The sequence below is a fragment of the Schistocerca piceifrons genome, chromosome 1, assembly GCF_021461385.2.
Source record: "Schistocerca piceifrons isolate TAMUIC-IGC-003096 chromosome 1, iqSchPice1.1, whole genome shotgun sequence".
Classification (NCBI taxonomy): domain Eukaryota; kingdom Metazoa; phylum Arthropoda; class Insecta; order Orthoptera; family Acrididae; genus Schistocerca; species Schistocerca piceifrons.
In genome coordinates, this window is record NC_060138.1 from 268,737,892 (window position 1) to 268,756,353 (window position 18,462).

The 18,462-nt window shown below is 39.3% G+C and overlaps 1 protein-coding gene across 1 annotated transcript in view; it reads left to right on the top strand.

Annotated features, from left to right (window-relative positions):
* The window catches only part of LOC124712470, a 76,646-nt gene extending 71,748 nt beyond the window's left edge, over nucleotides 1-4,898 (top strand). Inside the window, exon 6 of the mRNA XM_047242769.1 lies at nucleotides 4,764-4,898. Coding sequence (XP_047098725.1) covers nucleotides 4,764-4,871 — 108 coding nt within the window. The 3' untranslated portion in view covers nucleotides 4,872-4,898. The remainder of the gene's footprint in view (nucleotides 1-4,763) is intronic.
* The last annotated feature ends 13,564 nt before the right edge of the window (nucleotides 4,899-18,462 follow it).

Sequence of the window (18,462 nt, forward strand, 5' to 3'; positions counted from 1 at the left end):
TGAAAGCTCTACTGCAGTTGATTGTACTGAAGATTGTAGCTCCAGCTTGTACATTATTGTAGGAATGGCACAGGGTACCAGCCAGGAATGGTAAGAGAGTTTAGCACATAGTAATTGCTGAAGGAGTGCCAGAAAACATTCATCTTGAGAAAGTGAAGGGCAGACATCCATGGGCTCTTCAAAGGGTGGAGCATGGTGGCGGCAGTCAGCTTGTGAAACTCCACCTTGATGAACTGGAGATTGTAGCCAGAAGAAGACAGACTGTACAGGTGTGGTATCTACACAATGGGCAGCTGAATGACAGACCTACTAAGGTACACTGGACAGAAGTTTGAAACCAGGAAACTATGCCAGGAAGTCAACATATGGGCCAGAGTATGCCAGCCGCCTGCTTCATACTGAAGAAGACAGCAAATTGGATGGTGCTCTTAGCTGATCTCCTAGTACAGCTGTCAGTAAGGTTCCAGCCAACATCAGAGAGCAGACATTACTGCCCAATGAGATCCATTCTCATAATGTGGTTGGGGAGGTCCCATTGCAGGTCAAGGTTGCAGATGCAATGGTACACGCCATAGGTGGTGATAGTAGATTTGTAGAGTTGTTCACCACCATCAGAAGGATCACTGATGTAATGCCAGGGGCCTGTATGAGCCGACACAAGAAGATAGACAGGTCTCAGCCGTTGTCGATCAGGAATGGCATAGCTGAGTGAAATCACTGTCAAACAGGCACTGAGAGACTGCGCAGCAGCTGCATGTGCCTAATGTTAACAGATGTTGGGCTTTCGGGTCCAAGAGCAGGGCTCTTTGCAGTTGCAGCGGTACAGTTTGAAGCTCTCTCAGTATCAACAGAAACCGACCACATCACAAGGGGTATTGCTGGAACAGCTGGAGTTTTAGTGGTGGCAGCCATAATTGCATCAGTGGTTAGGGCTGTGCACTCGGGTAGTAAAAGTCCAGGTGGGAAACAGAAACCTACCCTACAGTGTTGCCAAGTCCACACTAAGGTGAACAAGGAAATCATATATCCTGGGCTGCTGGGTATTGTGGTGTGGGCCAGTAGGGAGAGGAGTGGCATGATAAGCTAAAAATGTGAACTCGTGGTGAGCCAGCTGTCAGTGTAATTGTTGGCTGGCAGTGCTGGATGGGAGTGTAGTCAGTATGTGGTGTTGGTGGTGGTAACGGGCATGGAGGCCACTGTCTCGTGTGCCCTGTGACTGAGGCTGGCAGTGGCAGTGAGGGAGAGATCAGCATGTGATGCCACACTTTTTATTTGGGGCCAGATGGCAAGCCAGCCAGATGTTATACAGGAAGCCATAGGAGATCTTGTGGGACTCGGTCAGGCTTTGTAAATGGCACAGGAACGGGGAGCTTTGCCGGCCCTCTCACTGCTTCAGGGAAAGGACCAGATTGGGATGCATTTAGGAGGACTTGAGTTGCCTTATGAGGTGGCGCCCAAGTGTCTTGTAGTGGTGGGCAGTTGCAGGTAACAAAATGTCATCAGGGACCTCCATTGCGTATGTCAGCTTGAACTGTTGTGAAATGGGTGCCATCAAGGTGAAGCTGGAGCCAATGAAGATGGCCTCTACCATAGAAAACCACAGATGAGGGTCCTAGGGATTGAAGGGTGGTGGGTGAACCATGCCACAGCCAGACAAAGTGGTGGTGGCGGGAAGGGTCTTGGTTGTCGGAGTGGTGAGACTATGTTGGATGGCGTTGGCAGCAGATGCAGAGGCCAGTGTGGGCATCTGTCTGGATCAGTGCTGGTAGCTGGGCTGCCCCGACTTTCATGGACAAGTTGATGTTGCAGTGTTGCACTTCTGTACAGGGCTATTACAAATGATTGAAGCGATTTCATAAATACACTGTAGCTCCATTCATTGACATATGGTCACGACACAGTACAGATACGTAGAAAAACTCCTAAAGTTTTGTTCAGCTGAAGCCGCACTTCTGGTTTCTGCCGCCAGAGCGCTCGAGAGTGCAGTGAGACAAAATGGCGACAGGAGCCGAGAAAGCGTATGTCGTGCTTGAAATGCACTCACATCAGTCAGTCATAACAGTGTAACGACACTTCAGGATGAAGTTCAACAAAGATCCACCAACTGCTAACTCCATTTGGCGATGGTATGCGCAGTTTAAAGCTTCTGGATGCCTCTGTAAGGGGAAACCAATGGGTCGGCCTGCAGTGAGTGAAGAAATGGTTGAACGCGTGCGGGCAAGTTTCACGCGTAGCCCACGGAAGTCGATGAATAAAGCAAGCAGGGAACTAAACATACCACAGCTGACGGTTTGGAAAATCTTACGGAAAAGGCTAAAGCAGAAGTCTTACCGTTTACAATTGCTACAAGTCCTGACACCCGATGCAAAAGTCAAACGCTTTGAATTTTTGGCACGGTTGCAACAGCTCACGGAAGAGGATGCGTTCAGTGCGAAACTTGTTTTCAGTGATGAAGCAACATTTTTTATTAATGGTGAAGTGAACAGACACAATGTGCGAATCTGGGCGGTAGAGAATTCTCATGCATTTGTGCAGCAAATTCACAATTCACCAAAAGTTAACCTGTTTTGTGCAATCTCACGGTTTAAAGTTTACGGCCCCTTTTTCTTCTGCGAAAAAAACGTTATACAGGACACGTGTATCTGGACATGCTGGAAAATTGGCTCATGCCACAACTGGAGACCGACAGCGCCGACTTCATCTTTCAACAGGATGGTGCTCCACCACACTTCCATCGTGATGTTCGGCATTTCTTAAACAGGAGATTGGAAAACCGATGGATCGGTCGTGGTGGAGATCATGATCAGCAATTCATGTCATGGCCTCCACGCTCTCCCGACTTAACCCCACGCGATTTCTTTCTGTGGGGTTATGTGAAAGATTCAGTGTTTAAACCTCCTCTACCAAGAAACGTGCCAAAACTGCGAGCTCGCATCAACGATGCTTTCGAACTCATTGATGGGGACATGCTGCGCCGAGTGTGGGAGGAACTTGATTATCGGCTGCCGAATCACTAAAGGCGCACATATCGAACATTTGTGAATGCCTAAAAAAACATTGAGTTTTTGTATGTGTGTGCAAAGCATTGTGAAAATATCTCAAATAATAAAGTTATTGTAGAGCTGTGAAATCGCTTCAATCATTTGTAATAACCCTGTAAGTAGTGCAGTTAGTTGACAACAACATCAGAGGGTGCTGGAGTGGCAACTGTGGGTGGCAAGGTTTTGGTCAGGCCAGTGGCAGAGGCCATGGTCATTAGGTGGCACAGTGGCAAACACATGAAATGCACAAAAGAGAGATAGCTTGTGGTGCAAAGCACAAATTATGGCCCATGGCATGAAACAGTTCATCACATGAAGTACAAAATAGTAGCCCAGTACTACAGAGTTTGTAGCACCAAAACAGAGGTTGCTCATGAAGTGTGAGTGTGAGAACAGGTCTGGACACAAGCCTAATGGGGCAGCTAGGACCAAGGCAGCCAGCAACATCGCCAAATTTGAAAACTGAGTCATCCGAGTTTATTGTCATGTCACCATTGTAGGAATGTGTCCCTATCTGACTTAATTAAATAATTACAGAAAATCAGCTACAGCTGAGGACATGAGAATAGGTACATTGGTGATGGTTTAATAAATAATGTTCAAAAGAGATGTGTGACAAAGCACAGGTTCATTCAACTAACTAAATTACTCCAGGGACCACAGAAACAGTCTCAAAACTTAATAGTTCTTAGTGAAAGTCACTTGCTGATATGATAACACTTAATAAAATAATGGCACCAAGACGCACAGTATTAATAGCATCCTTAGTGGTGATGCATCCACAAAATAAACATTTTACATATGTTGCACAAGAGTTTGGGACACAGAAGAAAGTCACTAACTGGTCACTGAGCATTCTTCAGCAGAAACACAATTTTTTTCCAACATGATGTGCTGTACTGATAGTGTCTCTCATGGGAGAAATGGCCTGGGCAAGGTTCAGAGGAATGGAAGACACTTTTTACATGAAGCTTGGGATCTTAAATCTCGGCTAGTGCCTGCGAGGACACATGCTCTTGATAGTGGGAGGAAATGTCTTTTGGTGCCATGAACTGCTTTACATACTGAGCCAAGTTGCATGTGTAGAGAAAGTGCGGCATGGGAAAGCCTGAGTACTTTGCAATGAGGATCTCGGATAAGAATTTTTTGATCACTTTATGTGTCTGTCATGGTGTGTGTGCAGGACTGAACTCTGATATTGTCACCTTGAAGGGAGGATGAGAAGTGAAAGTGAGGTTAGGCTGATGGAAGCTTAGATAGGTGCAAAACTATCGTCTTGTTGCTGGTAGCCAGTGACTGTAATAGATGAGTGTTCAGTCTCATGATCTCTCTTGATCCAATATTGTTCACAGCAAATCAAAGTAATCTCTACTTGATAATTCATTGTCTAATAATTAATTGCCTCATCATGAGTTCACATTTCAGTAAATTAAAATGATTTAAATAGAAATTTTGTGTTTGTGTTTTGATTAACCAATAATTAAACTTACTGTAATTATAAAACTGTCTCAGATGCAGCCTAAGATAAAGATAAACTGATAATGTGCATTATTATTATTATTATTGTAAACTAATTGAGACATTCAAATTATTGTGCGGTGTCATGAACATAATCTGTGGGACATGCAACTAATTAACTTTTAAATTAGCAGTATGTTGATCTATTCCTTATGTTGATGTGAATGGGCAGTATTAATGCTTTATATCACTCCATGGTTTCAGGAATACAGTGCAAGTGACTGTCTGTGTAACTGCATTAATGGCAGGAAGCCTGAAGACTGTGTTAAGCCAAAGGACATGTGGAATATGGATAAATGTGAATGTGAATGAATAAACAATGAAGAGTCTTTAAACTGACAGCTCTTAGTTTACAGAAAACATAAGTTTGTTTACCCAACTAAGTTTGTCTGTCTACTCTACAACTTTTTGTTTTATCTTCTTGTAAAATATTGAGTACTTAGTAACAAAGTAAATAATAATCCTTGAGGCATAAGCTGTGTTAAGCTATAAATTAAATACTGAGCATAATATGGAGATTTTATATCACATAACAAACTATATTATTCTGAATACTTTTATGTACAATGAAAAGCAATTTAATGAGCGATTCTAAAGTCATGAAATATATTTTTCCTCCTGATTTGTTGCTTTGTGATTAATTATGTAACAAAGTTTCTTACTTATATGGGATTTCAACCATACAAGTCATATAACCATTTCTGTAACGATTAGTACATACCATATTACAGAAAATACATGAATAGAAAAAAATTGCATTCTAGCTGCATGCTTGCAGAATGCTTATTAAAAAGTCATACTCATTTTTTAAACAAGGGTGCTTTAAACAAATGTACAATAAAGTATTACTGCTTCGACTGCTGGTTTCGTGTTCCAGATGTGAAGGCAGCTTTTGACTGTGTGACAACAGTTTTTAACTGTTAACTGTAAAGGAGAGATGTATCACAGGATTTGGAAAACCTAGCAACGTACAACTAATTGTCGAGATGAAATTTAGGTTTGGAAAAAAATTGCAACAGAGATATATCAAGAGATACGAAAGTTTCACAACAATGGTCTCAACTACCAACAGTTTCACTATCTCTCTATCCTCAACAGCAGTCCATTCAGGAATATTATGATTAAAAATGATAATTTGGTTATACTGGTAGCTGCATAGGCAAAGGAAATCAACTGATAGCGCTAGTTAATGTAAGTATATGAAGTTGAAAGTGCCATATCATCTCAGAAATTTGCAACATACGTTGTATATGAATTAAGTCCTCCATGAACCATGGATTTGCTGAGATGGGTTGGCTTGCATGCCTCAACAATAGAGGAGCCATACCATAGGTGGAACCACAGTGAGGGGTATCGGTAGCTATCCTCCCTGTTTACCTTTCCCTGTTGCTTCATAACCTGGATTGTGAGTAACTGAATCCACTTTCCCTTCTTCCCTTTTTTTCCCTCTCTCCTCCTTGATGAAAGAACAAAGTTCCGAAAGCTAGGAATGTAAATTTTCTGTTCTGTTTTGTGTATCTATCGGCTGTACTGAGCTGAGGTAAGTACTGGCCAGCCCCTCTATCTCTTTGTTAGTATTTGTTTCACATCTTTATATGAGATTTTCCATTAATCATTCTTAAATTTTTTGGTTGTTGATCTCCATTTCAGGAACTTGGAGTTATTTTATTTTCTATCTGAAACTGTATAATGTTAGTTTTCGTAAATTTATGTCAGGCTTTTGCTGTGAACCATTTGTATCCAGCATTGTTGAGTTGGGACCCTTGATCACACTACTCTTATCATCCACAAACATGACTATTTTTGCTCTGTCTTTAATTGTAACTGGTAGATCATTAATGTAGATCAGGAAAATTGGTGGCCCAAGGTTCAAGCCCTGGGGGGGGGGGGGGGGGGGGGGACTCTGCATTTTATATTTTCCCAGTCTGAGTTTACTCTTACACCTGCCTCCATGAAGAGAATTCTTTGCTTCCTGTCGTGTAGATTAGATTCTAGCCACGTCAAAATTTCGTCTTTGATGCCATAGTGTGGAAGCTTTTTTTTTTTTAGCAATGTGTTGTGATCTACACAGTTGAAAGCTTTAGCAAGGTCACAAAAGATCCCCACTGGATACCTTCTAATTCATCTAGAGTTACATCTGTTAGGCTAAATATAACTTTCTCTGTGGAGAATCCCTCTGAAAGCCAAACTGTGTAGATGACAGTAAGCCATTTTGTGTCATATGGCCATAAATCCTATCATAAACTACTCTCTCAAACACCTTTGAGAACATTTGGCAGCAAAGAGATGGGCTGATACTTGGGTAGTACATACATTGAACCATTTTTGTGGATGAGCATCACTACTGCATGTTTCAGTCTGTCTGGAAATGTCCCAGTTTTCACTGACTGGCTACATAAATAGCATAATATGTTCTATATACAGGTCTTTCTTTTTAGCACATGATAATTTTGATGCCAGCTATTATCCACTCTGTCCTTCCACAACATGTTGATTTCATTTTAATCTCTCTTTGGGGTAAGCAGGCTTCAAAATGTTTCAGAAATAAGTCCACAAATGAATTGAATTTCTCACTCATTGCACTGCCTGGTGCACTTCCTCCCATTGGCCATGATGTAAAGCATTTCTAAACAAGCTAGTAGATTCCACATTTATTACTCTGACTTGTTTAACCTGGCTGTGATCATTTACAGTTTTTCTACTGATGAGTTTTAAGGTTGTCAATTGACCTTCGTGATCAGAAAAACCATTTGTTATGGCTTGTGTTTTTACATCACTGTAATTGTGATTTTTACATCATTGTAATTTATCAAGGTCTTGCTGTGTGCATATAGTCTTGTTGGGATTGAAACTGCCGGGAGTAGACTGAAAGCTGAAAACAATGATTCCAGTTGTTTATGACTGTTACTATTTGAAAGAAAATTAATGTTAAAATGGCCACATACTACACATATTAAAATCCAACCACTGCCTATACCAGAAACTTACAGTACAAGAAAACTTCCACATAAAGAAGACATTAGCAGAAGGAAATAGATTATAAAAGACTACACCACACTTTGCTACAACACACTTTTTAACACACACACAGACAGACAGACAGAGAGAGAGAGAGAGAGAGAGAGAGAGAGAAGGGAGAAGATAAAAAAATCAAATTTGGCATCAAACTAACTTGAGAACAATTGAATGCCAATTGGGACTGTACACACACTGGTGGCCGAGCGGTTCTGGCGCTACAGTCTGGAACCGCGTGGCCGCTACGGTCGCAGGTTCGAATCCTACCTCGGACATGGATGTGTGTGTTGTCCTTAGGTTAGTTAGGTTTAAGTAATTCTAAGTTCTAGGGGACTTACGACCTCAGCAGTTGAGTCCCATAGTGCTCAGAGCCATTTGAACTGTACACACAACAGCTGTATTAAAAGTTATCATTGTGTTTTGGTAAAGTTGAAAAATGTTGAAACTTCCTGGCAGATTAAAACTGTGTGCCCGACCGAGACTCGAACTCGGGACCTTTGCCTTTCGCGGGCAAGTGCTCTACCAACTGAGCTACCGAAGCACGACTTACGCCCGGTACTCACAGCTTTACTTCTGCCAGTACCTCGTCTCCTACCTTCCAAACTTTACAGAAGCTCTCCTGCGAACCTTGCAGAACTAGCACTCCTGAAAGAAAGTATATTGCGGAGACATGGCTTAGCCACAGCCTGGGGGATGTTTCCAGAATTTTGAAAAATGTTATTTACAAACACAATTCCAGAAAATACATGTAGTGTTTGTGTGTGCTTCTCAACAACTTATGGGAATGCAGATGAAAAAGGATTTTTGAAAGCTGAATGTAAGTAATCATAGTTATAGGGTAGACTGCAGTAAACCTGCACTAAGTTTTTGAAGTGACTCACATCAACTCAGGAGGTGACCACCAGGTGGAGGTTTGTCTTGTTGTAACTTATTGTTCCCTAGAAGTTTGACCCAGTTTGCTTCAGAGACGAGAAAATGAGATAAGTCTGTTTTTACTACTTACCACAGGCATCACTAGCACTATATTATTGAGGCATGATGACTCATTAGATAGGTTATAGATTGCAAAAGGGTCTAAATGAGAGACCACCTCAAAAAAATTGAAAAAATTGGGATCTAAAACCAACTTCTGGAGAATTTTGGATGCCTCAGACAACATACTTCCATGGCACTTAAAACTGCAAATTTAAGCCTGAATTGAAACATTTTTTGATTACTGTATTAAAAAAAATTATAAAATATTAGCATTTTAATTTATTGACTGTGTGGGCATGATTATTATGCCCTAAATAGACGTGAAAACTATTTCAAATTGAATAATTTTCAAATTAAATTCTAGTTGATTCTTTCTGGAAATGTAAATAAACAGTATCACATATACATTTTTATTTAGTTTTCTTCACACATTAAAAATACATTTAAAACCCCAAAAAGAAAACCATGAGAAGTAAGAATAAAAAATATAAGTAGTTAAAAAGTCAGTAACTATAATTAAATGCTATTTCAAGAGTATACAGTAAAATAATCTAACGAAGTCCATTCAACAGTGATTCAAATAAATTTTCTTCTGTTACCAAATTTGATCTAATTATTCTAGTAACATTTCTTAAATCTATTTTATCCAATAGCAACTTGTGCACACTGCAAACTGTTGTGTGACTGAGCTTCTGCTGTATCACTGTTGAATACAGTTGGTTCTTCAGTTGTCACAGAATAGTAAAAGTGCGTTGGGCTTTTTGCCATAAGGCTGGGCACACAAGTGTAAGTCTTTCCAAGGCTTCAACATTAGCAAATAATTCTTGAACTTCTTTTTTCATAGAATCCAAAAGTCTTTTGTGTCTTTCAGGCATTTTACATTGTATTGTATGTGAAAGAGTTCAAGTTCTGCTTGCAAAGAATGAACATCAATTTCTGGGTATGGAGCAACCACATCATCTCCTTTGTTCTCCAATGACACTTTTGCCGAGGAAACCTGTTTCTTAGAGCCCAGTTGGTCAACTCAAGTTTTTGTATATCTAACCTCTTTGACAGCCATGTCAATGATTTCAAAATACTCCTGCATATAAAATTCTTCAAGCAACAGCAATTCATTTGGATCTGCACCGTCAGACAACTGCTTACGCTTTTTTCTTTGAAAGTTGTCACATGGTATTCGATTGTTAGCTATCTGCCTCCTGGCCACCCGCCTACAGACTTACAGCAAAACCATGCAAATTTGCGCTTATCTACCCCCTCCTTCATCACTGATAGTCGTACCAACACACTGCATTAAAACTTGAATCATTGTTTCAGTGAATAATATAAGTGGATTTGATTTACTGGGATGTTGGTAAATCCCGCAAACTATTAATTTTTCCTGCACAAGAGCTCTTAGTATATGTAATTAGCTAATCTTGAATATATTCATTCAAAAGTGTCATTTTTTGTCAACTAATACTTAAAAAATTGAAATTGCTTTTAAAAAAATATTCAGCAGGAGGGGGGCAGAGGATATATGTTGACCCCCTCCCCCTAAATCACATACACCCTGTCTCCTTTCCCGTGCTGACACCCATACCATTTACATATAACTTTTCTGCTGTTTCACTTGAACATTTTTAATGTAGGGTTTGAAAAGAACTGACAAGCTATTCATTGACACTAATGCATTTGAGCTTCACTTTCACAAGGAAGTAATTGTTCCAGTTGGTCCCCAAAAGCAACATGGCACTTTTGTCAGAAAGGACGAAATTAGACGAGGTCCCACAGGTGTTTGTCGTAAATCTCCACGGCCCCAACAATGTGAAGACTCTCACACAGTCCACACGGTGTGAGATTATTTCACCTTAAGATATAATTCCACTGCCTAAAATAGAGATTTAGAGGAAAATTCTGAATAAGCATTGTAATCTGTGCTTCTAATGTTAATACCCAATAAATAACAAATGGAACAAGAATCCATGGGAAAAGAAAAGCTTGCTGCTGGGAACAAAAGACATGCCAAAGGAAGAAAAGTGTGTGCTATAGAAACAAAATGACATGCACTAGATTTTACAGCAGCAGTGCCAGAAAAAGAGAAAACAGGTCAAGCAACTAGTTCATCCAGAGTCAGATTCAGACTTCTCAGGCCATAACAGTAGTTCAGATACAGATATGACTCGCTATTCGGTGAACAAGAGCCTGGGACTTAAGGAAGAATTTTGTCTCCAATAAAAGTTGTTCTCCATGATATGATATATCATCTCTAGACACTTTATGGGAAGACTTTGAAACTACTTGTATAAAACACATGGCAAAAATTGACACTTCACAGTGAGTATGCAAACACAACTCTTAGAAAAAATGGAACACTGCAAGCTGGGGTAAAATGTAACAATAAACTTTCCCAACATATCAAGACAATGAAAAATACCCAAAAATTAAAAATTGCTCCCAAAACTCATTTGCGATGTTTATGTTATTATACTGTAAGTGAATATCTGCTAGCACATATTAAATTGTTTCCCCATTCTTATTATGTATCTGAAATTGATTTGGTATCTATTGAATTGCATAATAGATTGTATTATTACTGTAAGATGTTCTGTTTCACTATTTTACTGTATTATATTACATACTTAGAATTATTTTACTGTAATTTATCTTGTATTTAAAATTGCATATTTAAGTGTAAAATAGGCCATGTTCTGTATCAGTGATTTGAAGAAATGGATGCTTACTACATAAATATAACTCTTTAAAACATAATCGTTCATAAATAAATTTCTAATAGAAATAAAAAACTACAAACTGGTGGAGTGTGTCAGTAAATTGGCTGAGATACCCATTAAAGGGCTCTAACAGATTCCCACATTTTGAGCAAAAAATAAATGCATAGAAAAACAGTTCTTTGTATCACTGAGCAACAGGAGAAGCAACGTTCTAGTAATTGCAATTCTTGGGCAGAGCAATGGTCATGGACTGGACCACAAAAACTGTGACTAACTTGTTTAAAGATCCAGACAAATGGAATGCAAGCAGTAGTGTACAGAGGGCAAGCAAAAATGTTACAGATGAGCCATGGGAGCTAAAAGGTAATCTTGTATTAGATGGAACAAGGGTTCCAGATGAGGCCAGTTTACCATCTGCGGGTGCAATAATTGTTCCACACATCTGACTGAAGAAGGGAAATCTGACACATATTGTGACTGCTCATGGCTAAGTAGTCTTCCATCTGTACTTGAAGAGTTTTTAGTACCAGAGGCCATTAATGAGTATGCTCACATGACACCCTACACCACCATTGTCGACGCAGAAGCCACAGACTAAGAAAAACAAGCTAGTATGTGGTATAAAGTGCTACTCAAATTGTGGGGGGAAAAGCTGATAAACTGACTATTGGAAGCAAGCACCCATAACAGCGGAGCCATTCATGTAAGGCTGAGAATCTTAGAGAGATTACAGTGTCGTGCAGAAACACTCTCAGGTGCTCTTCAAAAGTATAGAATGTATAGAAGTCAATGTTGATCTGTCCACAGAGGAAAATGTTGATCACATTAGACAGTTGTGAGAGCAAGTTTCTCGATGAGTCAGTGTCAGCAGCAGCTACTGATATCTCACTTGGACAGGGATGATTGCCTGTTGGATGACAGCAAGAATAAGGATGATCTACTAAATGCCTACATTATGATGGGAAGCTCAACGTGTGGGTATTCAACATCCACAGCCTGAGATGATACATCTCTCAGTAGATCAGTTTATAGTAGTAGATGTATAAATAATTGTGGAGGTTGCAAATACCCAGCATTTTGTACATATTACATTTATGAGGTAACTTCAGGAGGTACATATCATCCCATGCTAAGACCATTGTGCAACAAGGAAGGAATTTTATCAGAAGATAGTGCATGTTTTGGGTTTTCTGCAGACACAGTTCCCCTGTGGTACAGTTATCAAGTGCATCACAGTGTGGGAGTGAAATGACATAGCAACTGGAAATGTATTCCAAACTTGAAGTATGCAGAAGACTACCATTATTTTGGGCAAGACAACTAAATTGCACACAAATTCTCTGTGAAATTCTGGCAGATTATGGACTAAATGAAATGCTGTATCCAGCCATACTGAAACAGAGCCAACAATTTGACCAAGGCAGCAGAGACGAGGGTAATGCTGATCAGGAAGGAAGGCTATTAACATCAACCACACATGAAAATCCCCAGGCAGCTGAGGAACTGATTCACAGCAATCATAGATTATTGAATAATCAGGACAATGAGGTTCTCAAATGGCTCTTGTTACTAAGGAGCAGGCATCTGTCATTGCATAACGAAACGATTCATAGAATGTCCTGACTGCTGTTTACACAGTCTTGGTGATCCTGTTGAAAAATAGTGTCATGTATCTGTGTTAATTTGATGTGCAGTGCACTATTCAATAAAAGTTATGAGGCCTGCAACAATAATGTGTAATTTACTTTTTGAAGTCCTCTCATAGTAGTGATTGGCATGTATTTATTGTTGTATACATGGCAAAAACAATGTATTAGTATGGATGTGAAGAGATGAAATGTCAAGTGCATATGTAAGTCATGTGTAGCATTTATGATCCTAGTGAGCAATAGGTGGGTCAGATTACTATGAATCTTAACCTTCTGTACTAAAATTTGAAGTCATGCCAAGGAACAAGATAATACTTTAGTGCTGATGCTTTGAACTAAGCCATGCTTTGATATCAGGAGAGTTTCCCTAAAGTCACAGAATACAGACGTGTTTGGTTTATACCTGAAAAGAGTGTCCTGTTTGAGGACTGACTGACAGCTGAGCAACATTCCCTAGGTCCTGATTGGGAACCTGAGATATTTAAGATTGAGGGTTAAATGCCTTTCCATTTCAAACAAATTAAACTGCAATTAAGATGCAGCTTTCTTGGTGGCTCAGGAATGCAGTGAATGGACACCTGGATGAATTCACAGATTTTTTTGAGAAAATCTGGTATGCGAACCTGTAGGGAACTTACTAGGGGTAGTGGTTGGCACCATGACTTGAAACAGCATGAGACCACTGTGCAAACACGGTCGAGTTCAAATACACCACGTCGGCCACTGTCTCGGGATTTTTCGAAGAATGATCAAAAGCATTTGGTACCCTGTAACCAATGGTGTGTATTCCATGGATGCAATCTAAGCACTGCTTGACTAGCATAAACTGGAAACAATGCTGAAACTAATACAAACATTGAAGTTTAAAAGCATCATTACATGGTCTGACAAATGCAAAATTATACAATATTTCTGGATTAGCCCAGCTGATTTTTCACGATTGTCAGCAAAATTCATAAGTTCAGATTCTCTGAGTTATGATTCAGGTAAGGACTGATATCTGAATTGGCTATACAAGCCGCATCTGGAGCTCTGTGAGGGTGGCTAGGCAGGCTGCTACAACCAGCCACCAGCTGTGGACCTTAGTTGAGGTAATAACAACTAAAAGTTATAATTTATTTTCTAGGGCTATAGGAAATGTACTCATGCATAAGACTAATGACTAATTACGTACAGGGTCTTAGGGGTATAAGTGCAGATATTGTGATCCCCTACCTTAATATGTATTCACTGCAGTGTGTTAGTTGTTTTTCCTCGAGTAAAACAGTCTTCCTGCAAACACATCATATAATTTCATATCTGTTGTTTTCTACATGGTTGAAACTGCACCAGTAAGTGGACTCTGGCTGTCAGAATAGACTAACGGTTTTGTGCCCACGCATCCACATTTCAGATATGGCCTGCTGCCCAGGGGAAAATAAACATTAATTGCTTGCTCTTGGCACATGTACTTGGAAGTACTAACCAATCTCAAAACATACTCCTCCTAATATCTGTAGTTACTAACTGCAAAATGAAGTAAATACTGTGCAACGTTGTTCACTACACCATCCTCCATCACCAATAATAATATCTGAATTTATACCCCTAACACCCTGTATATTTTTATGTTATCTCAATGCTATAAACAGCCTTAACAGTTTATAGTAAACGATGCGTAGGTGGGCTACAGTTGGCGGGAAGGTAAGCAACTGGGCCTGTGGTGTATTGTAGAGACAAAAATCATGGAAATCAGAAAAGTGGGGTACCAGTGTGAATGTTCGTCTACGCTGCACAACTTTGCTGCCTGCATTTTCCAAAAGGAGAACAACATAATACGGATGGGTAGACCTACAATTGAATCATGCATCATAATCAGAAATCTTGAATATAGATTTCAACAACTTTACAACAAGAATGAGTGACTATCAGCATGTCTTAATAAGCAAAATCTGAACTAGCACAATTATGCTGAACACATACTACTTTTCAGTGAGTGTGATGAAAAGTTGAAACATTATTTAATATAATCTTCTGTGTTTACAGATGTGTCAAATTTAATACAAAATGACTTGCCTGCCCAGATTTCAAACACATGCATGAATAAAATAAGAGAGGAGAAAAGAGAATCCAATTTTCCCTTGATTGTTCTGGATGAAGCAACGGTGTGTGTAATTGCTCAGGTGTCTCATCACTACTTTGCTAAGATAGCTTTTAGTCTCATCCATTAAAGGTTACTAAAATTCACGAACTTGCTCAGGGATACGATGGAACTGCAGTCGTCTAATCATTGAATGGACTGCAGTCAAAACTGAATGTTTCCTACTGCAGAGCTCGTGCACTGTTTTGCTCGAAGACTGAACTCAGTGCTGTCTCAAGCCTTATCAATAATCTAAGAACATAAAATTTTTCTCCTCACTTTGAATAGTCATGCAGCCTTTTCTTACTGGCCAACAAAAATATACTTGGCTCTAGAACAAAAAGTAAAGAAATGGCTGCCTAAAGTGTGCAGTATGCAGTGGAGGTCTGCGATTGGTGAAAATATAATACTGCAGGGATTTGAAATCAAGATGTCAGTTTAAATTTCATTCTAGATATTTTTTTCAATTTTTTCCTGTCACTGCTGGCTTATTTGATATATTTCAAAACAGAACTTATGATACTGGCTAAAGTGTGACAAAATTAATGAATTTGAGTAAATGTTGAAAACCAAGCGTGATGGTTACAGATGTCAAGTCACAATTAAATAGAACATAGTTCTTGCACCATATGAGTTTTGCTTTTATTCTTTGCAAGGCATCTTCAGTGTGACAATTTGAAATAATATGGGAAAGAGTCATTCACAGTCAGTATACGGGTGAACCAGTAATTAAATGTCCTAGGAATAATACCACAATCAATTTGGTAAAAAACTTTGGAAGAATCTACTGTGAAATTTGATATGCAGTGATGTGGTAATTACAAGATGGATTCAGTTAGGTACTTAGACACACTTATTTTTTTGAAGCAGTAATTAAATTTTCTAGGAATAATACTGCAATCAATTTGGTGAAAAACTTTGGATCAATCTACTGTGAAATTTGATATGCAGTGATGTGGTAATTACAAGATGGATTCAGTTAGATACTTGGACACACTTTTGTTTTAACTTATGTGCATAATTTTGAACATCATAAAAAATGTTACCCTGAACTTGCGTTACAATCACTGAAAGGCTGCAATGAATCATATTTTTTGTTTAATACCAGAGTGAGTGATTGCATATATTCCTGGAGAAATGTGCCACAAAAGTGTTGATGATTTGTTGAAGTTTATTGTCAAATGGCCTCCAGACTGTGTATGATGAAATTGTAAAACTCTTTGTTCTCATTTTGATATTTCAGCATCCAGTACTTCTGCTGAGAGAAGCTTTTCAGCCACAAAAAAGATAAAAAATATGTATGAAGTACACACTCTGAACAGCTTACAAACTTAGTTCTATTATTAACTGAAAGCCATCTCCTGGGGCATTTGAACTCTGAGTCTTATGACCTGATGATCTTGAAATTCATCAAATTAGATATTTAAAAACGACATCTTAATTCTATTGTAACTGCTTACCTTAACAAAAAGTACATACCACTGCCTGCAACCCAGTCTGGCAGACTGCAGTTACCCAGCATCAATTGTTGATTGGGGGACATCATAAACTGACTCCACTAATGATAAGACCATACAATGGGCAATTCAGTGTCCTGAGGAATGAGAATGGGAGAGAAAGAACAAAACTCTCAAGCAGCAGCATTTAGGAATTCATTTGATGCCGTTCTAAGTGATTTGCGCACTTTTTCACATATGGCATTCTGACTTTGTATTCTCAATGCATGTCAAGTCTGTTTTCTGCTCAGTTTTTGGACTTTTTCCTATATTTCTCCCAGTGTCTACTGTCATTTTATGACACCCTCAGTTTCTGTTCCAAGTTGGATGGTCCAGGAACATTCAGCTGCATTCCTGCTATCTTACCCATATCACTAAATATGACTTGGTGGCTGCTTCAACAGCATAAAATAATACAGACAAAAGAAGTCACATGAACATCAGAAGACAGCAAACATCTGCTGGGGCAAGATGAATAGTGCAGTGCTGTCAGGCATTGGTTTTACCAGGAGAGTAATTAAGATCGAAACATTGGTCAGAGAGTGCATTAGGATGCTACGACTGTCCTTCATAAAGGTGTGGTTACATGGAGATGCAGATGGAGATGGAGATGCAGAAATACAAGCTGCTAGCTGTTGATTGACAGCCATGTGACACCACACCATCCACCTATGGTAAGATATAATGGTTATTCCTCTACTGACTGAGATGTGCCTATGTCCAGTCAAATCTGCACTGAGAAATATGTATTTTGCATTGCATATAAAAGAATAAATAGAATTATTGTTCAAAAATTGCAAGAGGAGGAGGCACACTTGGGAACAGGCTAAAGATAAGGGAAGATTTCAGCTAGTTTAGATCATGGTGAGGCAGTGATTCTGGAAACAGATATGTGACTGTAAGATGTGCCAGGAACAGCCACAGATTCAGTTCACAGTTTAGTAAATATGAGGAACAGGCTGTAACTGAAAAAAAAACTCTCCTGGAATAACCAGCGTGGGACGAAGTGGGATATGAACTTGGTCATCGACTTCCCAAAATTTCTGTGGGTTACTATCAATGGCGAAATGTACTATATGTTTTCTGGGGAGCCTCAAAATTTTTAAAATGATTATCTTTCCTTTACATCTCTTATGGACACTGCCTGTGTCACAAAGATCTGTGCTATGATAAAGTAAAATATAGCCTACTGGTACTCTAAGCATACATTGAGACTGCCCTAGCTCAGTCAGTAAGACAGCTGACTTAAAAGCAACAGAAATGAGATCAAACTCGTGTTCAAATGTAACTGGGCACACGATACGAACCCGTGTGCAAAAATAAAGATCTTGACCCCCCACCCCAACATAAAATGTATAACTAACATAACTTTCATTACACCGGTCAGAAATACATATTTAATTGACTGTTTTGTAAAATCCCATGTAATATAAACAAAGATATTCATTTATTGTATTCAAAGTATTAATCAAAAATTATTAATACTGATAAATTTTATTAAAATCCTGTGCTGGTACTGTGAACGGCTGAAAGCAAGGGGAAACTACGGTCATAATTTTTCCCGAGGGCATGCAGCTTTACTGTATGGATACATGATGATGGCTTCCTCTTGGGTAAAATATTCTGGAGGTAAAATAGTCCCCCATTCGGATCTCCGGGCGGGGACTACTCAGGAGGACGTCGTTATCAGGAGAAAGAAAACTGGCATTCTACGGATCGGAGCGTGGAATGTCAGATCCCTTAATCGGGCAGGTAGATTAGAAAATTTGAAAAGGGAAATGGATAGGTTGAAGTTAGATATAGTGGGCATTAGCGAAGTTCAGTGACAGGAGGAACAAGACTTCTGGTCAGGTGAATACAGGGTTATAAATACAAAATCAAATAGGGGTAATGCAGGAGTAGGTTTAATAATGAATAAAAAAATAGGAGTTCGGG